The following is a 20,037-nucleotide window of genomic DNA, read 5'->3' as shown; positions in this document are numbered from 1 at the left end:
TTCATTTATATAATCAGTTGTTGCTTCTTTTTCTTCCTTTGGTTTCTTGTGTGTATTTCATTGTTTTGTCATTGTTTGCAGAGCAAGAAATTTTAACGTAATAAGCCCCATGAGGCTACTAGTAGAAGAAATAGCAGCTGATACTAAATGAATAATTGAGGCCCCCAACATGCTAATGGCCTCAGCCTTCCTGTTTATTCTCCAGGGGTACCCTGGACCAGCAGTCTTTCCTGACTACAGCAATCCCGAGGGCACTCAGTGGTGGACGGAGCAGCTCACTGAGTTTCATAACCAGCTAGAGTTTGATGGAGTGTGGATTGTAAGTTCTTATTCCAGCTTAAACTTTCTTTGGAAACAGATTCGCCTAATTTTCAGATGATTCTGAATCTAATCCATAAGAAAATAGTCTGCTTGGCGTAGTGTTACTCAAAACTCTTCCACTTAACGCTGAGCTTATAAAGTTGGACTAGGCTCCTAGCAGCTCTAGGTTCTGATGTTGAATCTGGGGGCAACTGCAGATTTCATGTTGATGAGGTCCTTTGTTTTCTCATGGCCCTGTCTTTTCCTCCATTAACTGAATTCCAACATTAAAATACTGCTTCCTTAAAAGTTGGAATTGCTATTAGTTGTAGTATTTTCTCATGCAAATTTTTAGTTAATCATTAGTGAGTAATTTAATGAGGCCTTTGTGTGTGTGTTTTCTTGTTTGTTTTTGTTCTTGGTGGGGAACCAATAGAGAAATTTTCTGGAATTTGAAAAACATATTTGTTAACAAAATGACTCATCACTTATTTTTAATTCATTTTAAAGGAATGGATGAATGTGATAGCAATTGTATTCTGTTATTGTGCCTCAGTGGAAGAAAAGGTGGAAAACTGTAAAATAGAAATCTTATTCTGTGTTAGATTCTTTCAGATAATACTCAAGCAGCAATACCAATAATAATACCTTCATAATTTATAAGACAAGAATGAAACTTTCTTAATTTTAAAATTAAAAGGAACAAATTCATGTATTTCATACATGCAATTTCAAAAGAATAGTGATACTTTCCACCCTCCCCTCTTCTTATACCCTCGATTCTCCTTCCTTTCTTATTTTTCTTCCAATTTTTACAACGACATACTTTCAAGTTACTTTGTAATCACAAACTAAGCCCTCCACTAAACAGGAAACCAACAGATAGTTCAGTAGAAAGCCACTTTAAAATGATTTTTTAAAAGATTTTATTTGTTTATTTGAGAGGTAGAGTTACAGACAGTGAGAGGGAGAGACAGGGAGAAAGGTCTTCATCCACTGGTTCACTCTCCAAGGCCAGCAACGGCAGGAGTGTTGCCGATCCGAAGCCAGGAGCTTCCTCCCAGTCTCTCCAACGTGGCTGCAGGGGCCCAAGCACTTGGGCCATCCTCCACTGCTTTCCCAGGCCACAGTAGAGAGCTGGACTGGAAGAGGAGCAGCCGGGACTAGAACCAGTGCCCACCCAGGATGCCGGCGCCGCAATCAGAGTGTTAACCTACTGTGCCACAGCACCAGCCCCTAAAATGATATTTCTTAACTGATTAAAATCAATTTGTAAACCCCATGGGAGACCAGGAGAAGCACCTGGCTCCTGGCTCCTGCCTTCGGATAGGTGCGGTGCGCCGGCCGCAGCGCGCCGGCCGCAGTGGCCATTGGAGGGTGAACCAACGGCAAAAGGAAGACCTTTCTCTCTCTCTCACTGTCCACTCTGCCCGTAAAAAAAAAAAAAAAAAAAAAAAAAAAGTGAAATTTCCAGATGTCTCTTAGAAGTTAGAACATACCTTAGCTGTGGCCTAATCCAATCAATGACTTTGTTTTACAAGAAATGAAACCGGGCCCAAGAAATGTTGGGGAGATTATTCAAAACCCCAACACCAGTTAACTGAGGAGATTCGAGATATCCTGTATTCTGATTCAGTAAGATTTTCAATAGCTAATCATGTGTAAATAACATTTTCTATTTTGTATATTTTGTGTCTTGGAAGGAAATGGATGAAGTGTCCAGCCTTCTCCAAGGTTCTGGTCATGAGTGTGAATCAAACAGGTTGAATTCTCCACCTTTCACTCCCAGTAAGTTTTCCCTTGTTCATTAATGATGTAAGACAGTACCCAGCCTACTCGGTGTGGTCAAGAGCAGTTCACTTCCCAGTCCAAGGAATGACCCCAACATCCTTCCTACTGCTTTCTCCATTTCCCTGGCCCTCTGCAGTGGTTTGGCCTCTGATTACCTTTTGGCTGTCATATTACAAGGGCAGTGTGCTGACAGATTGTAGTCTGAACCTGGGACCTCTTCTGGCTGTCTTTCTGTCACTGTGGAAGCCGTGGGTTCTTGGGGCATCCATCAGGATGGAAGGGACAGAGAGAGAGAGTGTCCAGTCACTCAGACTAGGGGAGAGCGAGGTTACATGGTTGAGTGGAGACAGTACACCAGGGCAGGCCAGGGGGGCGGCTCAGCAGAGAGGCAGAGGGCTGAGCACGCAGTCCATTTGGACTCCCTAGGTGTTGTTTTTTTTTTTTTTTTTTTTTTTTAATTTTTTGACAGGCAGAGTGGACAGTGAGAGAGACAGAGAGAAAGGTCTTCCTTTTTGCCGTTGGTTCACCCTCCAATGGCTGCCGCGGCTGGCATGCTGCAGCCAGCGCACCGTGCTAATTCAAAGACAGGAGCCAGGTGCTTCTCCTGGTCTCCCATGGGGTGCAGGGCCCAAGCACTTGGGCCATCCTCCACTGCACTCCCGGGCCACAGCAGAGAGCTGGCCTGGAAGAGGGGCAACCAGGACAGAATCGACAGAATCCGGTGCCCCGACCGGGACTAGAACCCAGTGTGCAGGCACTGCAAGGCGGAGGATTAGCCAAATGAGCCACGGTGCCGGCCGGACTCCCTAGGTTTTTAAGGGAGTCTGTTTACCTACCTCCCCCTCTCCTCCAGGACAAAGGATGGGGAGTCCTAGCTGAAGGGTTTGTTGGGTGAAAATTATCAAATTCCTCCCCAGATTTGCTGGTGCTGGGCAGAGCAGAGGGGCTTCCCTTAGGGTGTCTGTGAGGTTTTATTGCCCCGTGTCATCAGGTCAGGTAACCCACTTGGTCCTGAGGAGAGAGAATTCTCCTGGGAGCTTTCCTTGGGGGAAGGGCTGGGACCACCTGGGAGGTATCAGGGTCTGGGCAGGACTTGAAGTGCAAGATTGGGCTCTGGAGCTACCAGTGGGTGCTGTCTCCAGGCCCTGCTCACACACACACAGGCTCAGTTTCTGACTTCCTACCTAACATTTCCACTCTAGGGTCCCAGACTCATCCTGTTCCCCTGCTTTAAGCCCCTCAGGTGGTGCTACTTTAAAATTCATGAGAATTTCTGAACTTGCGCAGTAAATGAGCAAGAAAAGTGCCTGGAAATGGGGTGGAGCCCTTTGCCAGCTTCTCCTTTGCCAGAAGCAGTCACCACGTAGCCTCAGCTTGCCTTCAGGGGACGCCTTCACCTTTCAGCATAACCTTCTACTCCCAGGAAAGCACTCTTGCCTGTGGGCACCTAGGCAGGCTCTCCCAGACCACTGGTAACCCTCTGAGACCAAGGTTTGCCTGTTTCTTTGCCTCCTTTTGGTCACTGAAGAAGTAATGAAATTTTTGGCCTGAGTCTTGACTTCAAGCCATTTAATCTCTTGCAAAATTTGCTGTTTGCTTCCATAACATATTCACTGACTTCTGCTTCATCTGATTGCCACCCACTTCGGTTTTCCTGTTGCACAATTTATTTTGTTTTACTTTTTTTAAGAACTATTTATTTGAGAGAGAGGGAGAGAGAATCTTCCCTTCACTGTTCACTCCCTAAATGGTTGGAACACCTGGGGCTGAGCCAGGATGAAGCCAGGAATTTGAAATTCCATCTGGGTCTCTCACGTGGGTGGCAGGGTCGTCTTTCAGTGCTTTCCCAGGCATATCAAGGAGCTGGATCAGAAGCAAAGCAACCAGGCTCCTGAACCAGCACTCGGTTATGGGATGCCTGTGCTACACACTGAAGCTTAACCCTCTGTGCCACACCACAATGTTCGTCCCTATCAGGTTTGTTCTGAATCTCTTAGTCTTCTTCTGTTTTTCCTAGAGAAAACCTCAACCCCATCACCTGCTGCTTGCTTCTAGCAAGCATCCCTCCCCAGAGCCCTTCAACATGTTATCTCTTCACAAATGACCCACCACTTCCCCTCATAACCTTTCAGGGTTGCCTAGTGCACACCTAGCATGATGAAGATTTAGACACAGTTACCTGAGTGCTGGGGAGCTTTGGTGCCCTTTTATATAGTGCACATGGTGGTGAATGCCATTCTATAAATTAAGCTTTGCAAGGAAGACAATCTTCTTTCTGTGTTTTAATATAACTTAATTTCTGATTCAATTTTTTATTCTGATTCTGTTAGGCTGTTGAGAAAATCTCAACCTGTCTTTCCCAATTCTACCACTTTCTTGAATTATATCCTATCCTAAAGCCCAGGTGTGGGCCCAGCTTCATGAAGGAAGGCAGATGTGGCCCCAATTATGGGTCCACAGGAGGAGACGGGAATGAAATTTGCAGGCCATGGGACAGAGAAGAGTGACTGTATTAGGCTTGAGAAAGAGAAAATGAGTAACAGTGTAGATCCTCCCAGGAAGGATTTGGGTTCTTATTTATGAAACCACTCAAATATTATATCTCATTTTTTAAAAAGTGTGCTCTCTGATATAAAAGTGAAAGTGTTTCCTTTTACTGTTCTTCTACCCGTGCACTGTAGGTCAGCTCTTTTTTATTAAATCAGGCACAAGCCACATGCTTTCTACGTCACCGCAGGTCCACTGCCCATTGCTCTCAGTTGCTTTGCTCACAACCACATTTTCTGAGCTCAAGGGACTGCAGATGAAGTTTCGGGCTCCATCTCCATGGGAGGTTCAGTCTAGATTGCATGTGGGAAGTGGCTTTTAGGATTTTGTCAAGGTGGCGATCGATGGGAAATGTGCAGTAACCGAGCACGAAAGAGCTGGGTGGCTCTTTGGCTGAAGTTGGTTGGTGGGAAGTGCTACACTGACGGTGTTCCCCCCTAGGAGTCCTGGGCGGTCGGCTCTCTGAAAGGACCCTCTGCATGGACACAGAGTTTCACTCCGGTCTTCACTATGACGTCCACAGCTTGTATGGCTACTCCATGGCCAGAGCCACAGACTCGTAAGCACGTGGTTTTGCCCTGGTTCTAGATTTAGGGAGGGGGGAGATGGAGAGTTTCTCTTCTCTTTCATTAGTATATTGCTCAAATATTTTTACAGTTATGGGGATGTAGAAGGGCTAATCTTCTAGGATTCAGGAGTCCTTTTGTACAAACTCCCGGTTACTGTACAGCATTATGGCTTATGGCTAAGGGGTTTCATTATTTCACATGTCTTCAAGTATCTCACACACCATTTACTTGGCTCTGTTACCTTTCTTCACCTGATCTCCACATTCTGGCTGATCAGTTTAAAAATCTGAAATTGCCTGTGCTGGCTGATGGCAGCACCACCCTATATCCCAGACTCACAAGTGAGAAGCTTTGCATCATGCCCTCTTTCTCCTCCTCGCATGCGATGCTTCCCCACAGTCTCTTCCTGTCCTGATCAGTTTTCACTCTTAGCCACTCCTGTCTAATGGGAGAGGTGGTGGGAGAGTGAGTGCGTAGCCAGAAAGAAAGGTCAGAAAGGGGTGGGGGAGGAGGGAGGGAGTCTCAGATTGCCTTATTGCCACTGTTGCCATGTGATGAAAGTGCTATAAAAATCCCTAATTGTTTCGTTGTACATTCTTAGAGCGTGGTTAATTGCTAATAGGTAACTGATTGGGTGAGTGGAAGATGGCTTTCTGCTTGTCTGGGTGAGCAGGGTGCTCTGAATTCCTAGTGAACAGTGGAGATAAGTGGAATTTGGCCTACGGCCCCCAGGCGGAGTTGTATTTAAAGGGATAAAATTTCCATCCAGTGGAATCCTGACCTCAGAAGAATTGTAGCCACTGGTCTGATGAATGTACGGCTCAACCTAAACCAGAAGCTGAGTGTGGGGACAGTGATTACTGGGCTGAGTGGGCGGGGAAAACGGCCAGCTTCCAGGCTGAAAGCAGAGGGAGAGCGGAGAGCGCAGACTTGGTGGGTGGAAGAGAGAAACGGACAGAGTGTGAAGGAGGTTTTTCTTCTAAGCTGTAAGAACCTGTTATCTAATCTGTGCTGCTATAATGGCTGGCTCTCAACTGTGCCTCACATATCATCATGCCTGTTTTGGTTTCACTTTAGAGGGACTGTGTCTGCTTCTCTCATGAATTATTGCTGCAGAGTGTGATAAACCTGCAGCCCATGGTAATAAAGGCAGTGTCCTCTAGTGTCTATCGAGGGGAGGGGAGGGTTGCAGATGAGGGGTGAGCCTTCTCCCCAGCAGGTGGTCAACTTTTTGGTCTGTAAATTGTCAGAATGGGCCACTGCACTTTTTTTTTTTTTTTTTTTTTTTTTTTGCCCCGACCGGGACTAGAACCCAGTGTGCTGGCGCTGCAAGGCGGAGGATTAGCCTATTGAGCCGTGGCACCGGCTCACTGCATTTTCTTAAACCAATCTATTTCAGAATTCTCCCCTTTCTGCCAACACAAGCCAATTCTGCAGTTGCAGACTCCTAGCACCCCCAGGAGTATGAAGTGGGGAGGCACTGGTTTTTGTGATGGTGTCTTGAGAAACCGCCTGGTGGCAGAGATCTGTGGAGAGAGTTCTAGGAAAGGAAACTTACAGATCTTGTAGTAGACAGAAAGACAAGAGCTTGCCTACAGACAGCAGCAATGGCTGTGGCCCAGGCGTTATCCTACAGGATGCTTTCATTTCAAGAAAGCAGCTAAACAGAAGAGTTCAGTAAAATCCAGTAAGACAGATTTCACCTCATCATTTACCATTGCACCTTATCTGTGCCCCATGACCTGAAAGTGGTTATCATTCTGAATTCTGCATTTTAATCCATTTGGTTCCAATTCTATTGTGTAGTTTTACTTGATCTCAAATATTTTATATGTAGCACAGTGAAAATAATATTTTCTTTTTCTTTTCTTTTTTTTTTTTTTTTTTTTGACAGGCAGAGTGGACAGTGAGAGAGAGGCAGAGAGAAAGGTCTTCCTTTTGCCGTTGGTTCACCCTCCAATGGCCGCCGTGCCCGGTGCGCTGCGGCCGGCGCACCACGCTGATCCAATGGCAGGAGCCAGGTGCTTTTCCTGGTCTCCCATGGGGTGCAGGGCTCAAGCACTTGGGCCATCCTCCACTGCACTCCTGGGCCACAGCAGAGAGCTGGCCTGGAAGAGGGGCAACCGGGACAGAATCCTGTGCCCCGACCAGGCCTAGAACCTGGTGTGCCGGCGCTGCAAGGTGGAGGATTAGCCTAGTGAGCCACAGCGCCGGCGAAAACAATATTTTCATTTTAGTTTTCAATTTTTACAGAAAGGATCACATGTCATCATCTGAGACTTAACCTTTCCAGTTTTGTGCAGGTTAATATTCGCTAACATTTGGGGTGGCTACAAATAAGTTCTGAAGTTTCAGAAGCGTACTGTGGTGTGCAAGCTCTCCCTTCCGTCAAGCAGAGGGCACAGTGGACAACCTGAATTGGTGTTTGCTCCACAGGATTGCCCATGGGCAGCAAGGTGTGGAACGAAGAGATGTTAGGACACCTTTGTCCAGAGGGAGAAGATGGAACCAAGATCTTATGGCTTGATTCTAATATATTGTTGATAAAAAGGGTCAGAACACAACAGATTCAGCAAGATGGAGAAAACATAATTAGAAAGAAAGGGGCCTACAGAAATTTCTTGGGGCCTGGAATATAGGTATTTGTATTGCCTTATAAGAGATCTGAAATGTTATCAAGAGGCAGGAAGGCAATTCTTTTTTCTTTAAGATTTTATTTATTTTATTTGAGAGGTAGAGTTACAGACAGTGAGAGGAAGAGACAGAGAGAAAGGTCTTCCTTCCGTTGGTTCACTCTCCAAACTGCCACAATGACCAGAGCTGTGCTGATTCGAAGCCAGGAGCCAGGAGTTTCCTAGTCTCCCATGCGGGTGCAGGGGCCCAAGCACTTGGGTCATCCTCCACTGCTTTCCCAGGCCACAGTAGAGAGCTGGACTAGAAGAGGAGCAGCCAGGACTAGAACCGGCACCCATATGGGATGCCGGCGCCACAGGTGGAGGATTAACCTGCTCCATGGCACCAGCCCCAGGAAGGCAATTCTTGAAAATGCTGTGGGGGGGGGGGGGGAGGGAGCAGTGTGTTGGTGCAGTAGGCTAAGCCTTCACCTGTGGCGCCAGCATCCAATATGGGTGCAGGTTCGAGTTTCGGCTGCTCCATTTCTGATCCAGCTCTCTGCTTATGGCCTGGCAAAGCAGTGGAAGATGGAACAAGTGCTTGGGCACCTGCACCCGTGTGGAAGACCTGGAAGAAGCTCCTAATTCCTCCTGCCATTGTGGCCATTTGGGGAGTGAACCAGCACATGGAAGACCTCTCTCTCTGTTTCTCTCTCTCTGTCAGTAACTCTACCTCTCAGATAAATAAACAGAATCCTTGAGAAACAGAAAGAAAAGAAAATACTGAACTGTACAACTGGTTTATGATAACCTGATTTTTTTTCTCATTTTGTTGGAAAGCTCATTAGTATAACCCAAGTCCCAGATGTTCACAGTTCACCTCATACTCCACTGGTTTCTTCTTTTTTAGGGCCATGGAGGCTATCTTTCTAAATAATAGGAGCTTCATATTATCCCGCTCAACTTTTGCTGGATCTGGAAAATTTGCTGCTCATTGGCTTGGGGATAATGCGGCTACATGGGACGACCTCCGGTGGTCCATCCCCAGTATCCTGGAGTTCAACCTGTTTGGTATCCCCATGGTGAGCCTTGTTCCCAGGAAGGAACTTAAACCTTCTCTCCTTGGCTTTCTTTCCATTCCCAATATTTGAGGGTATGTGAAAAAAACTGAAGTTCAAATATCCCACTGTGATATGTATTGGAAAATCAATGTCTACATATAATGTGAGCTGCCTTCTGATTAGAGAATGGTGAAACTTTATCACTGGGGGTTTTTTCACATGGAATTTCTGGGCATAGAAAGGAGACACCATAGGATACATTAAGTCTTGCAGAAAAATCCTATTAGGAGGGCATCAAAATAGGGAAACATGAAGTTGGAAAATGAACATTGAGGAAGAACCCTCAATTCAATGGACATGGTCGGTACCAGCGATCAGTCTTCTCCTCCCCAGTGTGTCCTGAACATGTTTGCTTCTCTCACTGGGCTGGAGGGACTCTGGATCTCTTTAAATATGGACTGGTGGAGATAAGACCTACTCTTCCCTTGTCATTTAAGTGCACAGCGCTTCCCCTCTCTCCCTGACCACTGTGCTTGTACGTGTGCTAATTCTTCAGGTAGGTGCCAACATCTGTGGTTATTTTGGAAATGTCTCGGAGGAGCTCTGTAGAAGATGGATGCAGCTGGGAGCATTTTATCCACTCTCGAGGAATCATAATGGGCCTGGGTTCATGGTAAGGCCACCGGAGCAGCAATGGGGAGTTATTGCGTTGTCTCATATGTTGCTTCTCGATGAGAGATGGCACAAAGCCACACGTGTTGGCTCTAAGTGGAGAATAAGGTAGGTAAATCTTGGGTGATGGGCCCAAAACGGGGGTATAGGATTAAGGGTGCATGGGAAGTGTGTATATACTGAATGACTTTACTATTGGACACTCAGCAACAGAGGTGAGATTTGTTGACGTCTCTGTGGTATTTCTGTCGTTTGTGTACCAAGTATTTACCCTGCGCTTGTGTACTAAGTTTCATCACTCCTGTTACCATCTTATAAAACATGAAATGATTGGACTTTGATGGTATTTTACTTCAGAGGTGTGGACAGGGGTGAGAGGAAGAAAAATTTAGGGAGGGGAAGACAAGTGGTCTGATTTTTTTCCAGTATGTAACAATATTCTATCTTTTTATGAATGATTTGGGAGACCTCCCCCGCTATATCTCATAACTTGAGCACTTTTATCCTATTCTATCTATAATAGTATTTTTGATGTAAAAGTACATTAATTGGGTTCAGTGTCCCCCTTAAAGAGATGTTTACGCTCATGGTAGGAGCAAGAAAGATGGGATATATTTTATTTAATGCAATAATCCGTAACTGAGATATTGCTTATTGAGTGGTTTAGCTCCTAAGCTCATCAGGGTGAATTCTTGATAATAATTTTGGCTCTGGCTTTTGACTTTGTATGATGATGTCTCTAACCTGGAAGGATTGACATCTAAGCCTTCAAAGCATTTCGCCCATGGACTTTCCTAGCTATTTGTAGTCTAGAGAGAGATGAACTATTTTTGAGTGTCTAAGTAGGTGACTGGCGTAGGTTGGGCCGGTCCTTTTCATGATGGGATATCTTAAAAGGACTTCCGTAGATCAGAACACACAGCACCAGGAGGTTGGTTGAAGTGCTGAATTCCTCTCCTCCACACAAGCTCTGTATGATAGAATTATCATAAGAGTCACTGTAAATTTCAATACGTTAAATGAGGCAACAGTACTTTTCACATCTGAAAACTCATATATGTAACTCAGTACATTCAGAACACTGGCATTTCAACCTGTGCTTAACAGAGGTTACTATTAATGAACTATTTTATCTCCTTTTCTTTCTACAAAGTCTTCAGAATTCAGCATGCATTTTATATTTGCAGAATGATTGAATTTGTATGCCAGATGTCTGGCAGCTGAGATGAAATGTAATCCTACCGAAATAATGAAGTTGTAGTTAATGGAAGAAAAATTACATTCATTCCTTCTTAAGACTTGCAGTTAAAATAATTGCAATCAAATGCAAGGAAAAGTGCAGTCCCCCAGTTTCACTAGCCACATTTCCAGTGTTCAGTCATGGTCCCCCTCGTGGACCGTGTGCTCCATACTCCCAGGTGGATCCCGGGTGATGGAGGCTGTGGATTGTTATTTCTTCGATGTTGGCCTCAGGGTTTTCGTGAGTCCTGTGCAGGGGGCATGGAGTAGTCTCCATGGGTAGTTTTATTCCTTGGGAGGAAATGGGAATCTTAGGGAGCAGAGAAAGGAAAAGGAATAAACTTGGCTATTTTATCCAAATTTCGTTCTCAGTCAGGCAGTACGGGGTGCCAAGTCTTTCACATGCATTGTTCTCACATCTTCTGTTATTACAAGGAAAATGAACCGAATGAATGCTGGTTGTTGATGGAAAATTTCTGTCTCTGAGTCCAGAATTGATTTCCTTTCTAAACATATAATCTGAGGTGCAAATTCAGAAAAATTCATAGACAGGTAAAGAGATTATAGTTCATGGTGGTTGGCAACGTGGCTTAAGGTATTGGATGAAAAAAATAATACTAGTACAACTTAAAATTATTACTTCCCAAACAATACTACAAGAAACCATAATACATAAATTGGAGCAGCTCTGGAGAGAACAGGGAGCATGGGAGCCCCTCTGTCTTCACAGCTGCCTCTATAGGGCTTCTTTATCACACCGAGGTGGACACAGGCTGCCCTTGAAAGTCATGTGTCACAGTGAACTGGCACCTGCTTGCAGTCCTCCACTGGGAAAGTTGTGTCAGCATTGACGCTGTTTTCTCTTCTATGAAGTAAAGGAATAGGACCAAGATGCTCTCCGCTCTGGAAGTGTTTTGATGTTTTCCAAGGTGGAGACCATAGCTACTTCCATGGTACAAAACTTCTCGTCATAGGAAACTTGTAAACAATAATGGAAAGAAACATTCAGCTGTTGATTCCACTTTGTTCTAGGACCAGGACCCTGCTGCCTTTGGTGATGACTCCTTGCTGTTGAATTCCAGCAGACATTACCTGAACATTCGCTACACCCTGCTGCCCTATCTCTACACCCTCTTCTACCGTGCTCACACGCTGGGGGAGACGGTGGCAAGGCCCCTGGTACATGAGTGAGTCCTCTGATCCTCAAAGGCTCCCCTTCAGATCATAATCTCACATTACCTTGTTGGTGGTAACGAGATTAGTTGGGGCCTTCTTGCCTTGTAATGTTCTGCTTTCCTGTGGGAGAGACTTCAGTTGCCTCACCATGCCCTCTGTTTTATAGGTTCTACCAGGACCCAGCCACATGGGATGTCCATGAGCAGTTCTTATGGGGGCCTGGGCTCCTCATCACACCTGTCTTATATGAAGTATGTTCATAACTAAGTAGCAGGGTGGCATGTTGTACTTGTCCTCATGGTTCTATAGCTGAATAAGCTGGAGTCTTGGGGTTCCACGACTGCATTTATATCTGAATATGACTATAAATAAGAGCAATTATAAAAGTTTGGTAATTAGAAATTAATTGTTGGTCTCTCTAGTCTACCACAAAAAACATTTTCTATGTTGCAAAATTGCCTTAAAGCCTGGGTTCTTAGACATGTGGTTGTGGTTTTGACATGGACTTTCAGTGCATTGGTATGGCCCTCTGTCCGTTTCCCCTTGTCCAGAGGAGGGTTGGAAGAGAAGACCATGTGTAGTGGTACAGGGAGGAAAGGGTGCTGGACAAGGAGAGAGTCCTACTCTGAAGTCCATGTGTGAAGGGCAGGGGCGTCCATCCACGTGTGACCCGGGCGAGAGTAACTGGGGACGTGTGAGGCAAGGTCAGGATGCTGCTGTAAATATCAACGGTCACCAGTGGACTCCTCTGAAAACTCTGAGCCTGTTGCAGCCACACCCTCGGATGGCAGGTCTTGCTAACCCACTCTTCCACCTACCTGGTGGAGGGCTGGCGTGGGGACATGACTGGCCCATCTCCTGCCAGCTCTCAGGTTATATGACTGCCTCAGTAAATGAAGTTTTTCTACTTCTTTTAGAAAGTATAGGAGCATTGAAGCAAGACAGATTTGATTTCTGGGTACAGCTCTGCTTAGGGTGAGCCGCTTGCGGTTTCTGAGTTTCCATTTGTAGAACGGGAAGGTCTCAACCGTCTCAGGATTGTTCAGATAAACACATGCGGTGACGTGTGAAGGCACTTTGTAAACTGTAAAGGGGTATGCTAATGTTACTCATTGTTTCCCTAGGGTGTGGACCAAGTGAAAGCGTACATACCAGATGACATCTGGTACGATTATGAGACAGTAAGTGAAGCAGCCCTTTTTGTAACAGGGCAGTTATTCTAAGATGGAAGTCGTGGGAGCATGGGAAGGTTAATAGTACAGGTTTCATATTTAGTTAATTGTGGGTATTTTTCTGTGAGGTGTCCATTACGATGGTATAATAAAATTACACTGTAATTTTTTAAATGATAGAGATGTTTTGCTCGGCTGGCGCCACAGCTCACTAGGCTAATCCTCCACCTGTGGCGCTGGCACACCAGGTTCTAGTCCCGGTCGGGGCGCCGGATTCTGTCCCGGTTGCCCCTCTTCCAGGCCAGCTCTCTGCTGTGGCCTGGGAGTGCAGTGGAGGATGGCCCAAGTGCTTGGGCCCTGCACCCCATGGGAGACCAGGAGAAGCACCTGGCTCCTGCCATCGGATCAGCATGGTGCGCCGGCCGCAGCGCGCTGGCCGCGGCAGCCATTGGAGGGTGAACCAACGGCAAAGGAAGACCTTTCTCTCTGTCTCTCTCTCACTGTCCACTCTGCCTGTCAAAAAAAAAAAAAAAAAAAAAAAAAAAGAAAGAAAAAAAAAAGAAATGTATTGCTCACTATTCTGCAGGTACACTGCCTGGTGAGGGCTCACTCTGCTTCCTTGATGGTGTCTTCTCACTTACCTCTCATGACTTAATCATTTTCTTAAAGGCCCTACTACTTCATACTGCCACATTGAGTAATGGATCCCAACTGATGAACGTTGGGTGGACACAGACATTCGAACCATAACAGGAGACATTTCAAAGAGTACAATGAAATAATTTAAATAACTGGAAATTATGGAAATTGATTATATCAGACTGGTTACTGTGCAGCTTTCAGGAGCAGTCATGGGACATTGGCTGTGATAACCAAGAGAATGAAAGCCCACTGGCAGAACCTCAGCATGGTGTTATATAAAGAAAAGGGGATGTTGAAGTCTCTGCTCTGTCCTACCTGTGTGCTTTGGGCAAGTGGCTTCCGTTTTGGAGGGTGTTCATTTTTCTCTTCTTTAATATGAGACAGCTGAAATAGATAATCCCTCAGGTCTCTTCTCACCCTGGGTGACCATGTGATCTGTTTTCCTTTGGTTGATTAGGGAGTGGCCATGCAATGGAGGAAACAGTTGGTGGATATGCTACTCCCAGGTGATAGCATGGGACTTCACCTTCGAGGGGGCTACATATTTCCCACCCAGCAGCCAGACGTAAATACAGAGTCCAGGTAAGCGTCTCACTCTTCTAAGATGTGAATGCTCTGGTGCTGTGATGGGGCAAGGCATTATGGGAAAGGCAAATAGAGATTAAGAGAGGATAAACCAAGGGAAAATATTTCCAATCAGACTCCCCCTCTCCTCCTTTCAGAGCTGGTCCACAACTAACATCTTGGTCCTCCCATAGGAGGGATAAAAGTAGTCTTATTTCTTTAACATTCCCATAGTTCTTCACTTTGGTATTAATTAATTAGATTATAGGAATTGTCAAAATCATCACTTTAAGGACTCCTCTTTGTCCATAAATTGTCCCCAGGTAGATTCCCGTAATGTATGAGAGGATGCAGGTTAAATAGGATATAAAGGTTGTCAGGTGAAAGTCAGCATTGCTTAGAGATCAAGAGCTCAGATTCTGGAGATAGACACATTGAATAACAAATTTGCTTTCCTTGGGCAACTCTGGGGATGATGATAGTTCAGCCAGCTATGCTGAGGGTTGAATTTACTTAAGTGACAATATAGGTAGTGCCTTTAGAAGTGTGCAAGGCACAGGCAACACCCCAGGTGGTTAGGATTATTGTTTGTTTGATCACAAACCCAGTTTTCATCAGGAACTGTCTCCTTGCTCCAGTATTTTCATTGTTCATTCACTGCCAACTCTGTGGCCTGCCCACGCTCAACTTCCATGCTTCTACTACCCTGCTTTAGGGCAGATCTGGGTTTATCTGTCTTTAGGACATGAAGGAGGCTGGTTTCACCTGGTTCCATCTCTTCTTCATTCTCTGAAACTGCGAATTTCTCCCTTACAGCCGGAAGAATCCACTGGGGCTCATCATCGCCTTGGACTACAAGCGAGAGGCAAAGGGGGAGCTGTACTGGGATGATGGTGAATCTAAAGGTGGGTTTCCTCATGGCTCCATCGCTGTGGTTCTCAGAGAAAACTGGTTACCATGGGTTGCCTAAATGATATTAACTCCATCATGGTTGTATTTATTTCTGTGGCATAGAATCAAGGGTTAGAACTCATTCTGAAAATTCTGCTGGTGCCACAAATTCAAATAGGCTACAAATGCAACTCCACCAAAGCAACAGACACTGTAGTATTGCATTTTTTGTATGAATGTTAATAACAAGCATTGCATTTGGATAATAACTTTCTAAAGTACTGCTTTGATTGCTATTGAAGCAGAAGAATCTAATATGCTTAGTGTTATTCTACTATAAAATTTTTATTTAAATACTTCATATAAGCTGATGTGATTTTATGAAAATCCTGCCCTGCGTATAATTATAATACATTAATATTAACCTGATTTTGAGTATTATATGCAATGGATATGAAGATGAATGACACAAATATCTCCTGTGATTAGCTTATGGTTTATCAATATGATTATAATGTGTGTAGATAAATATAATGCAAGTAGAAATGTTTTAAATTCCAGTAAAGTGGTACTACAACGTGCCAGTTCAGAGAAAGTGGTCCAGGAAACTTCTGTGTGGGGTTTGGTTGACAAAATGAGCAGAACTTGGATGAGCAGAACTAGATGGCATAGGGATTCCAGATGCAGAGAACATGGCTCCACTGCTCCTGTGGTAATTCCTTGGTCTTTCTCTTTCAGATGCTGTAACTGAAAGGAAATACATTCTGTATGACTTCTCTGTTACCTCTGTAAGTACTGTTTTTAAAAACATATGTGTATTTTCTCTGTGATATTTTAAAAAATATTTTTATTTTACTTTTTTATTTATATAAATGAAATAAACTTCATGTATTCCATATATATAGTTTTAAGAGAACAACTATGCTTCCCACCCTACCCTCACTCCTCCTCCTTTTCTTATTTTTCTTTTAATTTTTACAATCAAGTTCTTAGTGTATTATAGATACTTGGTCATGTGGAATAGGTAGAGAAAAGATTCAAATTATGGTAAGAGTGAATCTGCACCAGATAAAAAAGCCTGTAGAAATCAATAAGAGTTTTATGCAGAATTTGCTTTTATTTTATTTTGTGTTTCTAGAGGAAAAAACACATAATTGTCTTTGTGCTTTACATAATGAGTTCTGGATTCCAAGGGTGTATTCTTGAGTGATGCAAATGTATATAGGATGAGGGCATTGTGATGAGTGGTTGGGTCTCTTTTTGAGATTCTTCCAAAACAGCTTTCCTCCTGGCCCCTAAAATTTGGCTCTGGGCGCAGTCTTCAAGTGATGGCTTTGAAAGTCTGGAAGATGCAGAAGTCTCATTCATGTATTAGCAGATTAGCAGAGATTTCTTTAGTGGAAATCTCCTTCAGTTCTCACTTGAATTCATGCCATTTTCTAAATTAAACGGTTTATTTTGAGTTAGTTAAAGATGTCCGTTCAGTTGTAAGAAATAGCCAGGGGTCCCCTGTGCTCTTCACCCAATTCCCCCTAATGGTAACATCTTATGAAACTGGTAAAATTGCACAACCAGGATATGGGCTTTGATGGTATCAAAACAGAGAGCAACTCCATCTACATAAGATCTCTCCTCTTGTCCTTTTCAAGCCCCACTCACTTGCTTCCTGCCCCATCCCTGTCTTCGCCCTTGACAACTGTTCATCTGGTCTCCATTTCTGTGATTTTGTCTTCTCAAGAATATTATGCAAATGGAATCATCCAGTATGAAACCTTTGGGGTCTTTTTCTTTCAGCAGAATTCTCTCAAAATTCATCCCAGCTTACTGTATATAACAATAGTTTGTTTCTTCTAATTGCTGAATAGTGTTCCAAGGTATAGATGTGCTACCTTCTGTTTAATTATTCACTTGATAAAGATCAGTTGACACATTTGTAGCCATGGACTATTACAAACAAAAGAAAATTACGGCATTCATGTGCAGGTTTTGGTGTGAACGCAGGTTTTTATTCCTCTGGGCAGTTGCCCGAGAGTACAGTTGCTGGGTCTTATGGTGGTACATTAGTTTTGGAAGAAGCTCCCTCACTGTTTCCAGGGTGCCAGCACCATGTGTGATCCAGTTTGTCAGCATCACCAGTAGCATTTGCTGTCACCTGCTTTGTCTTATTCTGACAGGCGTGTAGTTATAACTCAGTGGGCTTTAATCTGTCTTTCTCTGATGTCTAATGATGTTCACCATCTTTTCAGATGCCTATGTACCATCTGACTGTTTGCTATTGGCAAAATCTTTTATAGGTATAATTTATTAATATTTTCTTTTATGGATTCTGCTACTTGGTGTCAAGTCAGAGCTCTTTGTCTATCCATAGATCCTGAATATTTTCTCCATTTTTCCCCAAGAAATTTATAGTTTTATCTTTTATACATATATTTTGAAGGCAGAGTTATAGAGAAAGAGAGAAGGAGGGGTGGGGAGAGGTTGTTCCAAGTGGCTAGAAGCGCCAGGGCTGGGTCAGGTTGAAACCAGAGTGAGGGCCAGAGCCATGGCTCAATAGGCTAATCCTCCGCCTAGCGGCGCCGGCACACCGGGTTCTAGTCCCGGTCGGGGCGCCAGATTCTGTCCCAGTTGCCCCTCTTCCAGGCCAGCTCTCTGCTGTGGCCCGGGAGTGCAATGGAGGATGGCCCAAGTGCTTGGGCCCTGCACCCCATGGGAGACCAGGAGAAGCACCTGGCTCCTGCTTTCAGATCAGCACAACGCTCCAGCAGCAGCGGCCATTGGGGGGTGAACCAACAGCAAAAAGGAAGACCTTTCTCTCTGTCTCTCTCTCACTGTCCACTCTGCCTGTTAAAAAAAAAAAAAAAAAAAAGAAACCAGAGTGAGGAAATCCATCCTGATCTCCCACAGGGGTGGCAGGGACCCAAGTACTTGAACCACCTTATTCTGCTTTCCCAGGTGCATTAGCGTGACGCTGGATGGGAAGCCGATGACCCGGGCTCCAACAGGCACTCTGATATGGGATGCCAGTAGTGGTGGCAGCTTATCCCACTGTGCCACAGAAACAGCCCCTCTGGAAATATTCTAGAATGAGAGCAAGAAAAGAATGCCTTAGAGCTCAGAAAATGTTGGGTGGTATGAGGGTGGTTGATTCATCTGCTTTCTAACCAGACATTTTTCTTTTCAGAACCGTCTACAGGCCAAGATTCTAAATAATAATTACGAGGACCCTGACAGCCTCATGTTTACAGATATCAAAATCTTGGGAATGGACAAGGAGCCAACTAATTTTAGTGTCATATTTAATAATGCTGTCACCTCCATTTCAAGTGTCACCTACAGTGCTTCAACAAAGGTGGGAAGAGAGTCTGACCTTGGCCTTCCCTTCTCTTTTGTCTTTGGGCAGTCACAAGGATAAGTGGAGAGATCCCCCAGGTTACGGGGAGGGGGCAGAAGAAATATGCTCAATACAGACCCTTCAGCTTGGTTTGCGACAGGACTTTGAAAAAGTTAGTGATGGCCGGGACCCTAAGAGAAGAGAGCTCTTTTTTTTTTTTTTGACAGGCAGAGTGGACAGTGAGAGAGAGAGACAGAGAGAAAGGCCTTCCTTTGCCGTTGGTTCACCCTCCAATGGCTGCCGCGGCCGGCGCACCGCGCTGATCCGATGGCAGGAGCCAGGTGCTTCTCCTGGTCTCCCACGCAGGTACAGGGCCCAAGCACTGGGGCCATCCTCCACTGCACTCCCTGGCCACAGCAGAGAGCTGGCCTGGAAGAGGGGCAACCGGGACAGAATCTGGCATCCCGACCGGGACTAGAAGCCGGTGTGCCGGCGCCGCAGGCAGAGGATTAGCCTAGTGAGCCATGGCGCCAGCTGAGAGCTCTTTTATAACTGAGCCTAGATGGACAGAGTGAGCATAGTCCAATACTTGGGCCTACGTCTGGAGGGTATTTACACATTTGCCCTCTTGTTGAAGTTAAAGATCCTCTGTAAGACACATGTGGTATTTTCCCTTCATGCTTTAAGCTATTTTTATACCACTACAGAAAATAAGAGTAAAATAAAACATCAGGAGAAATTATTGAGTGATTCCTTTACATTGTTAGTTGATTATTTCAAGTGCTGGGAAATTCACTATTCCTCAGATCAGCTCCCTGCTAACGTGACAATGCACAATGCATAAGGAAATACCTTGGTTCTAGAGTTAGGCAAAATGAAGCTCCAGTCCTATATTTACCATAGGTTAGCTGTGAGGGCTTGGGCAAGGTGTTTAACTTCCCTGTGCCTCTGTTCTACAACATGGAGATATCCATGGTATTCACAGCTTGAAATCACTTGATAGGGTTGCTGGACATAGTGCTCGTAAAGTGGCCATCAGATTACTTAGTGCACATGCATGCACAGCAAAGCTGAGCTGTCGTTCTAGCCACCACCGCTATTTTTTTTTTTCAGGCAGAGTGGACAGTGATAGAGAGAGAGACAGAGAGAAAGGCCTTCCTTTGCCGTTGGTTCACCCTCCAATGGCCGTCACGGCCGGTGCGCTGCAGCCGGCGCACCACGCTGATCCGATGGCAGGAGCCAGGTGCTTCTCCTGGTCTCCCATGTGGGTGCAGGGCCCAAGCACTTGGGCCATCCTCCACTGCACTCCCGGGCCACAGCAAAAAGCTGGCCTGGAAGAGGGGCAACCGGGACAGAATCTGGTGCCCCAACCAGGACTAGAACCTGGTGTGCCGGCGCCGCAAGGCAGAGGATTAGCCTAGTGAGCCATGGCGCCGGCCTAACCACCACCACTATTAAACTGAATAAGCA

The 20,037-nt window shown here is 45.1% G+C and overlaps 1 protein-coding gene across 3 annotated transcripts in view; it reads left to right on the top strand.

Moving 5' to 3' along the window:
- Positions 1-20,037, top strand: part of MGAM2 (maltase-glucoamylase 2 (putative)) — a 98,021-nt gene that overhangs the window by 22,811 nt on the left and 55,173 nt on the right. For all 3 annotated transcript variants that reach the window (XM_070071389.1, XM_070071390.1, XM_070071391.1), the window contains exons 13-24: positions 206-319; positions 2,004-2,088; positions 5,080-5,197; positions 8,730-8,901; positions 9,437-9,553; positions 11,824-11,978; positions 12,134-12,218; positions 13,092-13,148; positions 14,239-14,363; positions 15,162-15,250; positions 15,975-16,024; positions 18,418-18,585. In XM_070071389.1, coding sequence (XP_069927490.1) covers positions 206-319; positions 2,004-2,088; positions 5,080-5,197; positions 8,730-8,901; positions 9,437-9,553; positions 11,824-11,978; positions 12,134-12,218; positions 13,092-13,148; positions 14,239-14,363; positions 15,162-15,250; positions 15,975-16,024; positions 18,418-18,585 — 1,335 coding nt within the window. The remainder of the gene's footprint in view (positions 1-205; positions 320-2,003; positions 2,089-5,079; positions 5,198-8,729; positions 8,902-9,436; positions 9,554-11,823; positions 11,979-12,133; positions 12,219-13,091; positions 13,149-14,238; positions 14,364-15,161; positions 15,251-15,974; positions 16,025-18,417; positions 18,586-20,037) is intronic.

The sequence above is a fragment of the Oryctolagus cuniculus genome, chromosome 3 (assembly GCF_964237555.1).
Source record: "Oryctolagus cuniculus chromosome 3, mOryCun1.1, whole genome shotgun sequence".
Taxonomy (NCBI): domain Eukaryota; kingdom Metazoa; phylum Chordata; class Mammalia; order Lagomorpha; family Leporidae; genus Oryctolagus; species Oryctolagus cuniculus.
This window is presented reverse-complemented; position numbering and strand designations above follow the sequence as displayed.